The 12,505-nt window shown below is 44.4% G+C and overlaps 1 protein-coding gene across 9 annotated transcripts in view; it reads left to right on the top strand.

Annotated features, from left to right (window-relative positions):
* Positions 1 to 12,505, top strand: part of KCNMA1 (potassium calcium-activated channel subfamily M alpha 1) — a 767,665-nt gene that overhangs the window by 618,881 nt on the left and 136,279 nt on the right. For 7 of the 9 annotated variants that reach the window (XM_042240721.1, XM_042240720.1, XM_042240724.2 and 4 more), the window contains 1 exon segment: positions 759 to 835. In XM_042240721.1, the coding sequence (XP_042096655.1) occupies positions 759 to 835 (77 nt within the window). 9 annotated transcript variants of the gene reach the window in all.

Here is a 12,505-nt window from a genome sequence, read left to right as displayed (position 1 = left end):
TGATTGCTGCCTGTGGGTCACCTTTCCACCCAAGTTTAGTCCTCTACCCTAACCCTATAACACCCTCTGCCCAAGCCATCCCTGGGGTCAAATGAGCTGTGCTCCTTAGTATGAAGAAAACCTTCACTAATGCAGTATTCTCAGGTCCGGAGAGTGTGGGACTGGGTCTGGCCTGTTTGGGAGTAAATATGGGCTATGAAATCCCAGAAGGAATTTGACAGAGGACCCCCACAACTTTCCCTTCTTCTTCAACCTTGCTTACCTTGGCTGACAGGAGAATGTGCTTTCAAATATCAGTGACAAGGCTGATATTTCTATTTGACTGAGGAATGTCATCCTTGTGCCCTTTTCATACCTATTTGATCAGACCATGAGGATGTCAGGGATGTATTTAACCTCCCACCGAGGGCCCAGAGCTGGTTGCCCAAGTGTTCTGATGAGTAGCATTGAGGGCTGTTCTCCAAAATGAAAGCAGGGAGGGCAGACATGGTGTGTCACGTCAGCAAACCCTCTCCCAGCTCCTTTTCAAATAAAAGTTTATGAAAAGAAGCACTAACTCAAATTGCAGAATCCTGTGTTTGAAGTAAATGGTCTAGCAACAAACATTTCCGTCTATGAATGTCTAAACCTTTCAGAAGATTAAAGGAAATTAGTGCTGGCGTGTTTCATTAATTTGGCACCATGGTGGAGGAAATGTGGTCCTCATTTCACTTGGGTGGATTATGAAATGTGTCAGTTTTTCCATTCTCTCTCTCCAGGGCATTTTTTTACTGCAAGGCCTGTCATGATGACATCACGGATCCCAAAAGGATAAAAAAATGCGGCTGCAAACGGCGTAAGTAGTGTTTCTTTCCCCCTCCCCTCCCTCTCTCCTTCCTCTTTTCCCCCAATTCATTTCCCTTCTCCTTTTCTTTTTAAAGAAACACTAAACATCAAGAGGGTTCTTGAATATGTTTATGTTTCACCCCACAGTTTAAAGAGACATGAAATAAATGCTTGTCCTCACTTGAGCAGAGCAGAGGATGGAAAATCGCCACCGTCAACACCTCGGTGTGAGCCTCACGCCTAATCCCCACTTCTTGACTCTAAAGGGATGCCTAGGTAGCTGTGTCCATCAAACACAGTAAATGCGATCTATGTTTGAGATGGAGGGCAGCCGAGGCCCTGGAGGAGGGAGTGTTTTCGCCTGGTGATTTTCAGTGGACTAGGGGCTGTCAAGTGTAAAGGTGGCTGTGCTACGGCTGAAGGGAAACTGAGTCTGAGGGTTTGGGAGCTGACTCTCTTTCCACTTGGGATCTTTGCTGGATTGGTTACCAGAGGTCAGAGTTTTCAGCTATGATACCTTCAGACTGGCCTAAGGGAAGAACTTGGTCATCCCCAGTGAACTTTATATACCATTGCCTAGTGACCAAACCTCAAACACCATTGCTCTTTGGGATGGATTAGGTTGGGCTCAAAGCAGCCAGTGGGACTTCTTGAGGAGGATATGTTAAATCAGGAATGGTGGATGGTGAACTCTTGACCTAAAGCACTAGGGCGTCACGTAAAGCTTGCAGTCATTACATTGCATTGTTTAATAGAAGTTGTTCACAATCCTGGAGAAAACAGCAATAGTGATTCCTTCCTTCCCGTGGTGTTTTTAATGTTTCCAGAGCTCTTGGGCTCTTTAAGATCATTATTATCTTTGATCTTCAGCATAACCTTGCGTAGTTGTCAGCGGGTATTATTAATCCCATTTTACAGAAAGAGGAAAGTGTAGTGGGAGGATGAGATTGATGAGATCACACAGATCCGACAGACAGGGGTTCAGGCTCACCTGAAGACCTATCTTGATGCTGGTCCCTAGTCTTTTTTGTAAGAGAAAAGGGCAGGGTGAGTGATCTTGGGTCTGAAGAGTAAGAACCCAGTGATAAAAGATCACCCCACACAATGCTTTTTCACAAGCAACACATGGGCTTGTGTCAGTCTTGTGGCAAACGCTCATGGGAAGCACTCTTGGTCTAGAGAAGTTTCTTCAGAAACATTTTAGGGCTGATTCCCAAGCTTGGGGCAGCTTTGGTCCACTGACTTAACACACGATCTCCTTTACCCATCTCTGACACCTCACCATGCAGAGTAGCCATACCTCTAACTTCTTGGGGCCTAAGAATTCTCTAATTCTGGCAGCCTACCAGGAAGAGCATCTAAAATCCTGTGAAGACACAGAACAAACTCACTTCTCATCCAGTCCCCCATACTCCATAACTCAAAAGGCCCTTCTCACTGGGCAGTACATCCACTCGGCTCAGCTCGGTTGGTTGGAAACAGAAACACAGCTCAGTTGACCAGGCATTGCCTGGATCGCTTCCATCAGAAGGAACACAACATCCCAAGGCAGAAGTACATGGGAGAGAAACAAGCAGGATAGGATGAACCCTTGTCAGAAAACCCTTGTAGTGGAGGGGTTTGGGGAATGCAGGAGAGTCTTAATGCCAAGAACCCTTAACCAGATACTTGCCAGAGAATCTGGCCCCATGGGGTATCAGTGAAATGGCAAGGCGCCTTTCACTTGTTGGTCACTCATTCACATGTGTTTGAGTGCCTTCTTTGTGCAAGGCACGATTCTTGGTGCCAGGGAGGGAGCAGTGAATAAGACAATCCCTGCCCTCCTGGAGTCTTCACTCTGGTGTATGGAGATAAGCAGTGAGATAGAAATAATTAAATACCTTCAGAGAGAGACAAGTGCTCTGCAGAGAGAGGAGACTGCCTGAGAGTGTGAGGGATCTTGTAGGGGATGCTGCTTTAGCCAGAAAGGTCTGGAAGGCGTTCTTTGGGAGATGATGCTGAAGCTGAGATCCAGTCCAGGTAAACAGCATGGGCAGAGGCAGGGATAAGTTGGTGGTGTTTGAGCAAAGGCAGGAAGGCCAGTGTGGCTGGTGGAGCCAGGGAGAGGTTGGTAGGAGATGAGGTCAGGCAGGGGCCATGGGAAGAAACTTGGGTTTTAGTCCTGTAATAAATACAGCCATTGCAAGAGTTTCAGCAAGTTAGTGATATCATCAATTCTTGTTTTAAAAAATCTCCCTGGTGACTAGACAGAGAACAGGCTCTAGAGAGCCAAGAATGGAAATGGCAGGGAATGACTTCTGCTTGGATGCTGACTCTTGCTTGGATGCTGACATGTTCCTCACTGGGCACTGACGTGGAACCCAGTAGTCAGGTTTTTAAGTCCCTGGAAATGAGGGTTTGACCTCTAGGATATTTTTCCATCTTGATTCCAGGCAAGCAAGCAGCAGCTGGCTTTAGCTTCATCCTGGAGAGAGAGGGACGTAATTGTTTGAAATAATTCTACTCTCATTACCTTTAACATCGGTTCAGCTAGTGAATCGAATGATCTCCCATCCTACAGGGCAGCACAGACTGCTACAAAAGGACTGTCCCTGCAGAGCCAAGCAGTGAGATAGGGCCTCGCTCCCTCTCTCTGCACCCTTCTCCCCTCGAGGGCCTCATGGAGGCCTTCAGCTGTGAGGCTAATGCTTGATAGCGGTCAGAACTGTCCACATACCATTCTTCCTCATTAAAAGGCCATAGCAGCCCATGCATATGTGTGCAGGGTGGTTAGAATAAAATCAGTGATTAAACTTGAACTTCCCTGGGCATGCTGGGCAGGTTAGGAAATTGGGGGAGATAGATTAGGGTTGCAAAGAAACTTTTATTAGCAGGAGCTAGAAGTGTTAATAATGCATGCAAGTCGGGGTGGTTTCCTGCCTTTGAATACACATTGGCAGACCCACGCTCCATTGTCCAAACCTGGTAGGCCTAGTATTAATAATTCATCCTGGAATGATATGTCTCTGGGAGGGCAGAGCTGATGACGTCCCTGGATTTTATTGTTTTCTAACCCTCCCCTCCCAACCTCGCTTTTCCCTTTCTAAATCTCCCCACCCCATCCCCAACGTCCCCATTCACCTCCATTCAGTCTTAAACGTCTTATGTCATACTACCTGGAGAAATATTGAGTGTGGACACTCTGTTTCTGGAAATTCTGTGGTAGTATAGTTTAACTTTTGCATTTTTTCCCATTTTTTCATAGTTCTCCATCCAGGAAGAGAGTCAAATTCAGCTGTCTGGCCAAGGAGCAAGTTCTCAGAATCTGCTATTTACTCATTTTCTTTTTCTGTGTAACAAATCCGGTCTAATGATTTCCTTTTTTCTCCCCCAGCTTCTAAAAGTTTGCCAAAAGGTGGACTTCTAGGGGACAAGTCATGTTCTAAATTGCTGTGTTTTGAAGGAATTTTCTTTAACTTCTAATCATTGACATATTTTTGATTTATTTTTTTTTTCTCATTGCTGCCTTGGAATACGGCCCCTACTCTATTTTAACTGCACACTGGTAGTGATATATTGTGAGTAAAACGGGTTCCCAGCAGCCCAGAGTCCAGTTCCCCCTGTCTTTCTCTAGAAGAGATACCTCTTTTATTTTCTGTACAGTTGCAGTTTCTTTTTTCTTTCGGTATTCATGTTGCATGTAGCAGTAACATCACGCCCCAACTTGGTCTGCAGAGTAGCCTGGAGCTGGAGAACCCTGCGAGCAGGGAACCCCTCTCTGTTCATCCACCTCCCACCCCCTCCATTGCCCCCCATACTCCCCCCTCCCTGCCAACCTCTTGCCAGCTTCTGGCATTGTCTTATTTTTCCACTTGAAAATAAGACCTTGACAACAGTGTTTCTCTTGAAGGCCTTGTCTCAGGGACCTTGAGGGGACACTGAGTCGGCTGAGGTAATTACCACTAGCTCTAGAAGCCTCATCAATTGGAGGTCATAGTCATGCTTGCCTTTGATAAATTATACTTGGTCTCCTCTACTATTAAGCTTGAATTCCTATCCTGAAGGAAACATATGCTGCATATATATTCCCATGTTGAGATATATATATATGATATGTACCAGTACTTTATATGTAAAAATGTACATTTTTATATATAAGCATAGAGATATATAGAGAGTGATATATTTATTACACCATACATGCCTCTCTACATGAGTAAGTGCTTGAGAGAGAATTAATTGGACACCCAACTTTGGGACTGTAAGTACCTAAATTGCCTTACTGGAGACAAGTATTTCCACAGTGGTAATTATTTTCTATAGTCTGTGAAGTACCTTTGCTTTAAAATCAAATTTCTCCCTCAGCAATACCCACTAGGACATACCTAGTTCCTGTATACCTAGACATCTTGCAAGATCTGCTTACTTGTTTAAGGCAGAAAGGGATGGCTCAAAGAGTATGTTCCACTTTATTAATGAGCTGTGTAGAAGCCTGGATGAGTAAATGTAAGTCTTTGAGCCTTAAGTTGCTCAAAGAATGGGACCATCTCTCCCAGCAAGATGCCATTGATGATGACCGTTCAGGCCAGTGTTTCCATGTGTGCCTTCGAACAGTGCTGCTTTCCATGGCACCAGCAACAAGTATCCAACTTTACTTGTGTACAAGAGACCCAACCTACAGACCAGTTCAGTACAGCAGCCCTGGAATGTGGAGGAGATGTTTCTGCACCTGGTTCTCTCTTACTCCTTTGCAGAAGAAGAAGAAAGTTGGTATCTGGTTTGGGCTAGTCGCTGGAGGATATGGAATACTCTGTGTACCAACAAAAGTGACCTTCAGTTTGGGGCAAAATTCTGCCAGAATTGGCTCCGTGGCTCCCTTTATCTGCAGAACATCTTGAAAAATGGCTTGAGGACATGGACAGCTTTCCTTCCTGCCAAGCTGCCTACTGTATCTAGTGGAGGGAAACCATGGTGTCAGTCCGCAAACAACTCTAGTGCCAAATTGTGCTGTCTTCTCCAGCCACCGTACAGTGTTCAGGGCCGGATCACCCTACTAGCTCAGTGTGCTCTCTGCTGATATCATTAACCAGCTTTTTTGTTCCCTTCTTTCCATTCCTGGGAAACTACCTGGGAAGGTCTTTCTCCTCCCTCCAGAAGCTGGTTGGAGAATTTCACCAAGTGAAGACATCATTCCCCGTTTATAGGACTTGAAAGAATGCTCTCAGATTCCCATCGTTCCATCAAACAAATGCCTCCGTCTTACACCTCAGTGGACTTTTTCTTCCATGGATATTTTGACTTAAAATTTTAGTTGCTGCCAAGCATACGAAGAGCAGCTCTAGAGTTCCGCCTTCAGCAAATAATCCATCCTTCATTGGACTGATTTTAAACATGAAGTTGCAATCTGATTGAAGAGCAGGGTTTTGTTGTTTTGTTTTTTCTTCCACTCCGGTCTTGCCTCGAATTGTTCCATTTGAAACCTACAATATTTTTTCCCAGCAGTTGGAAAACTCCACCTGAGCCTTTCAGTCGAGCGCTGCTTTTCCTGCCCCTCCCAGCCCACCCTGGAAATTAAGGTTCTACAATTGGAAATTGGCTGACAATTTGGTTGCTGATTCAGGAGGCAGATGGTGTGAGAACGGGATGGAGTCCAACTCCCTCTTCCATTCCAAGCTTGGCTCTGAAGGGCTAACCAGCAGAGAACCTGAACTTGACAACTGACTGTCAGCTTGACACCAGGAAAGAGCAGTAACCGAGCTAATCTACAGCGGCCCCTTCTCTACAGGTTTCCTTTTGCATGATCGAGACCTTTGCACGTATAGGAAAAGTTGTCCGAGAGTATGTCTGAGAAACCTTCCAGTTTTCAACACTTGAGTAAACAGCTTTGATGATGTCCATGCAGAAAATGCTTTTGTCTCTAAAAATAGCACTAGGAAGTCATAATGGAAGTCTTGGATGAATGTGCACTTCATCGTGGTGAAGGAAAGGACATAACAGCTTTTTCTCAAATTGTAAAACTGCTAGGACAAAGTTCTTAGAGGAGAAAGGTGAGACCTAGGGTCTAATTCTTGGCAACCACACAACCTCTTTGAATCTGTGGCACTAGTCCAAGAACAAGAACCTTATGATGTGGGCCAAAGAGAAAACGGCGTCTCCAGGGGCTTGTATTTCTCTGCTTTCCCAGAGTTAAGCCAGCTGATGGGGACAGTTAATTGAGCATAAAGTTCTAAGAACGCTGAAATGGAATGACATGCAGCCGCATCATGGACACCTCTCCGCGACACTCTTGTCTGTTCCCTGTCTCAAGAAGCTGTAATGGGCTCTAAGGAGACCCAACCAGCTGGTACCAAAGCGGTCCTGCTCTATGGGCCATGACTGCACAGCCCATGCAAGCTGCCACTTTTGACCACTCTAGGACCCTGTCCTGGAACCTCTCTGGCTTTCATCCTGGCTCTTCCTTAAAAATCTTCTGTGGATTGGGAGAAGCCACTGAGTTGAAATGACTCTGCAGGATTCAATTCTTAGAGGCACGCAGCATCTTCACCCAGCTTGTTTGGGTGGTCTGTTAACTAGCTGCTCTTCCACACAGGTCCACTAGATGTCCTCACAGGTCTACTTAGCATTACCATTGAGACCCTGTGGAAAACTCCCTTTTCTGAGGATGGAGATTGGGGAAGAGAGCATTAGGTGACTAGATAAAAAAAGAAAATCAGCAAACACCAAAGGAGAGAGGGCACTCTATGTGGCCAGGGAGTAGATAGGAAACTTAACTTCTGTTTTAAATAAATACTGAAACTTTCACAATTGCCCTTTGAAACCTAACCTTGGGAGTTTTAAGTGGCACTCTGATATCTGAAATTAACCTTCGAACCTACATCAGCTCTAAAAGAGGAAACAGTCTTGGAGACATGGAAATAAACACCAGTTAATTCTGAACAGCCTCAGTTCACTAAAACAAAAACAAAGGATTAGGAAGCAGAGAGAGAGAGCCGAGGAGGATGAGGAAGGTGTTTTCTAAAGTTGGAGATCCATGACTTAATTTTGATAGAATTTTATTTTACAACTTGAAAGTATAATTTTACACACAGAGTATCGACTTCTCTTGGAACGGCTACTACCAGAGAGACGCACCCTCATCCATTTTTAATTAAAGAGCCTGTTTGTGACTCATAACATGGCCCAGTGGAAGGTTCTTCCTGGCTGGGACATAACATCCTTCAAGCTCGATGAATCACAATCACCAGAAGGAGGTCAGAATGGGCCTTACCTTGTAAGAAAGTGGACCCAGAAGTATATAGGTGAAGACACCCGATGGGGGATCAGTGAAAATGGACTATTTCAGAAGTAAAGCAAAAGTGCCAACCTCCTAATTGGTGGTCTAGACGCTGTAATTCACAAAGGTCTATCAGCGTGTGGCGCTCAGTCTTTTTTAACTGTTTTTGTCTTGTCTTTCAGCCTCTCATTGATCATTCTCGCTGATTTTGTGTGTGTGTGGTGGTGCTTGTTTGTCTCCTGAGATTTCTCTTTTGGATTTGGTGTGACTGTAAAACTGATGACTGGGAAGGAATGACAAGAAATGGCATGTTTTCTTTCTTATGCATATGCTGCTTTGGAATGTGAGTGCTGACAATTAACATTTAATCTTCTTATAGCAAAAGTTTTTTTTTTTTTTTTTCCTTTTTGCTGCTTTGATTACTAGTTTCAGCCTGTTCCTGCATGCTAACACTATGAAATTTTAGAACAATGCATGGTCTCCAGAAGAGCTAACAGTAACAATTGCAAACAGTCCCCGAGAGGCACTGATTTGAAGTTTGTGTTTCCTCCTGAACTCTTATCAAGTAGGAGGTTTCAATCACCCATTATGATGGGTTTACCCCTGACAAAACCATTTCAAAAGTTATTCCATCCCCTCCGCCCTCCCCTTGTCCTTAAAGACAGTATACATATAAGAACTTTTTTTCCCTATAAATGTGTCAGAGTCTATTACTGTGTATGAACCCAAAATGGCAGTATGAAAACGAAAACCAGGCACTGTTGCTAATGAGAAGCATAGCATTTCAGAGTTTGATGGGCTTCTCTTCTGCTATAGCATTTGATTAAAATTTTTTTTCAAAACAATTTATCTACAGCGAAACAAAAAATCATCTTCGTTTCCCTCCTCTGTGTAAATAACAAGTCAATATTTCCAGTAAAAGAACTGAGAAGGAAAAAACAAGCAAGTGGTCTGTGAGTTGGGCACCGGATCTGGATGCATTTAAAATAACTTGATTTTCATGTCTTCCACCGAAGACTGTTTTCCCTTTCTTGACTTCAACAACTGCTGTTTGGGGTGTCTGGGCAATCATACCATGCCTTCTAAATTCTTCTGATTCAAATGCTATAGTGGAATTTTTTTCTTTTTTTCTTTGTAAAAGCTAAGCTCAGGAATGACGCATCGAACAGGGCTGGGGCTGCATGGTGATGACCTGAACAACTGGCTAGCTAGGATGCTAACAGAACCTGTCGCTAGAAGTGTGAGCCAAGATCACGGGAATGGAGTTGCTGCTGAAGAGATCTCTCATTCATCTCCCCCAGTGCCTGTTCCTCACAATCATAACGTTCCCCCTGCTTGACAAATAGACTGGATGGCAAGTCATAAAGGTCTTAGAACAGGACTTGACCCATTGGAGAGATTTAAACCTCTCTTCCTGGTGACGGTAACATTCAAAGAGGGCAAAACCATGAGCCATATTTTAAAGTAAGAGTGCAACCGTTTCTCCACTAAGAAAAAAAAAATGGGGTAAAAATGACTTTCAAAATGAAAGGTATGGGCACAGGGAATAACACCTCTCCAATCTAGCTGACTATTTGGCTGTGATGCTTGGAATAAACATGAATTCTTCTCCCATCTTGTGAGAGGAGCAGGCAGGCATGAGCTAAGGATAAGTCATGATGTTTGCCTGCTGTAGCATCAAAATGAGGTACAAAAGCTTCTCGTTGTACTGAAATCTAAATTGGCTTGAAGGGTGGAGGTGAAGCGCCTTGAGAACTATAACTGTGGGGTCCAACAAGTTTTGTGGATTAGCACTCAAGTTGGATTCCCAGGCAGTGCCGAACCTATGATAGTAGCTTAAGACAAGCTCTCAAGGCCCCATGCAGATCTCAGTAAGATATTTTACATGGGATCTATTCTCTCATCTCATGTTTTATAATTTCTCATCTATGCTAGCCAATATTTTATGTATAGGAAAAAATTATTGTTAACCAATAACCCTATAGCTTTCTGAATTTTTGGTGGGTGGGGAGAGAAAAGCAGATGCGATTTTCATTCTCTGAGCTGTAAGCAGAAAATACACCCATGAGTAGCTTAGTGCATTTCAACAGACCAGCATCTCATATGCTTCTGGTGATTTCTTATTTGTGAAATGCTTTTAATGTCAAATATGCAGCGTTCGCCTGGAGTAGCTGCATTTCTTACATGGACAGATTTGGATATTTGTTCTGTCAAGAGTAAATTTAAATTCCTATCGGCATCATGTAAATTCACTCTGGGGAAGTTCAACAGAGGCATCCTCAGATTCGATATTAACATGTAATCGTTTCACATCTAATTTGATGAAAGCTTGTCCCGGCCTCTGCCTAATGCCCAGAAATGGATGGAAATTAGAAAGCATACATATTAGATATTCTTGCATCTTGCAAAAAAAAAAAAAAACACATTTATTGTACCCATAAGGAATTAATTGATTGGCTGTGTGTATATTTTGTCCTCTTGTATTCATCATGCCAGGGGGAAAAATGTTGGTTGCGTTTTTGCTGTCTCTAACATGTGCTGCTTCTTATCCAACAACACTATGGTCATCAGCCACGCCCTTCCTGTGGTCACTTGCTTTACATAGGGGAGAGAAATAATACGCAGCAGCCTTGGAGGACTCGACAGGCCACTGATACTTTCTCTGCTCTTTTCGATGTACAACCAAACTGTTACCAACAGTCTCTCTGCATTTTATTTTTTCTGGGTCAAGACTGTTAATGTGAACTAAGACCTGTGTTCAATCCCTTCAGCTCCCTTCCAGCTGCCTCGCTGTGTGTGACTTTGCCATTAACTACCGCTCTTCCTCTCCTCCCATCCGACCCCTGTGGTTATAGCCAAGATGTCCATCTACAAGAGAATGAGACGGGCATGTTGTTTTGATTGCGGACGTTCTGAGCGTGACTGCTCATGCATGTCAGGCCGTGTGCGTGGTAACGTGGACACCCTTGAGAGAGCCTTCCCACTTTCTTCTCTCTCTGTTAGTGATTGCTCCACCACTTTCCGTGCCTGTAAGTTCAACCCCAACACACACAGTCCCACGTCTGTGCTGTCCGTGGCGTCATCCCCGTCTCGTGTCGTGCCCGTGGCGCTGTGTTCCCTCCCGCTGTGTGTGGTGACGTGTCCCCCTCTGTGCTGGGGAGGCTTCCCTCCCTGTTCTGTGAACTTGCGTTTCTTGTAAGAGCGTGCAGCTGTGATATTATAATCCAGTGACATTATTCCTCTCTCCTTTAAAGAAATTAATGTGACAGCTCATCAGATGCTGAATTGATACAGAGATGCATGGAAATGTATGCCTTACTCTTTGGGGAAAGGCGTTAGACATTGGATTGGGTTGAAAGGAGGTAGGAAAACGATGTAGAGAGAACAAGCCAACTCTGGCATAAAAGTGCTTTTAGTGAGCTTAGATACTTTCCAAACTACAACAGGGTTTCCATGCAGATGGGGTTTTTTTTGTTTTTTTTCTTTACAGTGTCTCCCTAACTTGTATCTCACTCCTCTAGTACCGGATTGCCTCCTAATGCTCTGAAAAAGAATATTCTGAATCTGCCAAGCCTTACAGGCTGGTAGATTCTAGAGTTTTTTTCTCCCAGTGATGATTCATTCAAAGGATCAGTCCATTATTAACTGCCCTTTTCCCCTGTTTAACTAAGCTGTCTTGTCACAATGGTGATTCTGAATAACAGCAAGAATCATAAGCCAAGAATCTCCCTGGTTTCCTTGTGTCCATTGTGCAGTCCTTGGGGTCGGTCTTTGGCCCCCACAAGCTCAGAGGTGTTACAGAGTCTCTCGTGGTCTTGTAGTGGCAGTTGGCACGTCTGAGCCTCACCACACCCCCATTCCTTGCCTTCAGCATGGACTTTGCTGGTGTTTTACTGAAACAGTTCGTAGGTGATATTACTGAAAGTTCCAGCTTATTCACTGAGGGTCCTCTTCTAAGGGCAGAGGAGGTTGTGGTTTGCGTGAGGACTTGGATACCTTCAAGGGTGGCTGTCACCTTATTTGGTAGCATGAATGGTAGAAGCCAATCCTTCCATCTGTGTTCATCACTTCCTCATGGAAGCACCCGCCGTATTTGTTGGTAACCATATTATCCATTATATTTTCTTCTAAGTGCCCAGAGCTGGTTCAACTAAATTTTCACCAGCAGCAGTTACTTCATACTGGCACTGGGGGCAGGGGGGGCAGGGGGGAAGAGCAGTTCACTCTTGAGAATTTATCCCCATGCGAAGTTAGCTGGCTTACATGCTAGTGTTGAAGGTGAGCCCAGCATGATGTGCTTGTATGGCTGTGGCCCATGGGGTGTCCTGGGCCGAGGGAGCCCTCATCCCACTGTACGCATCGGAGTGTGGCAAGCCCGGTGCTGATCTTTGAACTCACAGTTGAGGTCTGAGATGTTATCTGTGCTGG

Source organism: Ovis aries, chromosome 25 (genome assembly GCF_016772045.2).
Source record: "Ovis aries strain OAR_USU_Benz2616 breed Rambouillet chromosome 25, ARS-UI_Ramb_v3.0, whole genome shotgun sequence".
Taxonomy (NCBI): domain Eukaryota; kingdom Metazoa; phylum Chordata; class Mammalia; order Artiodactyla; family Bovidae; genus Ovis; species Ovis aries.
This window is presented reverse-complemented; position numbering and strand designations above follow the sequence as displayed.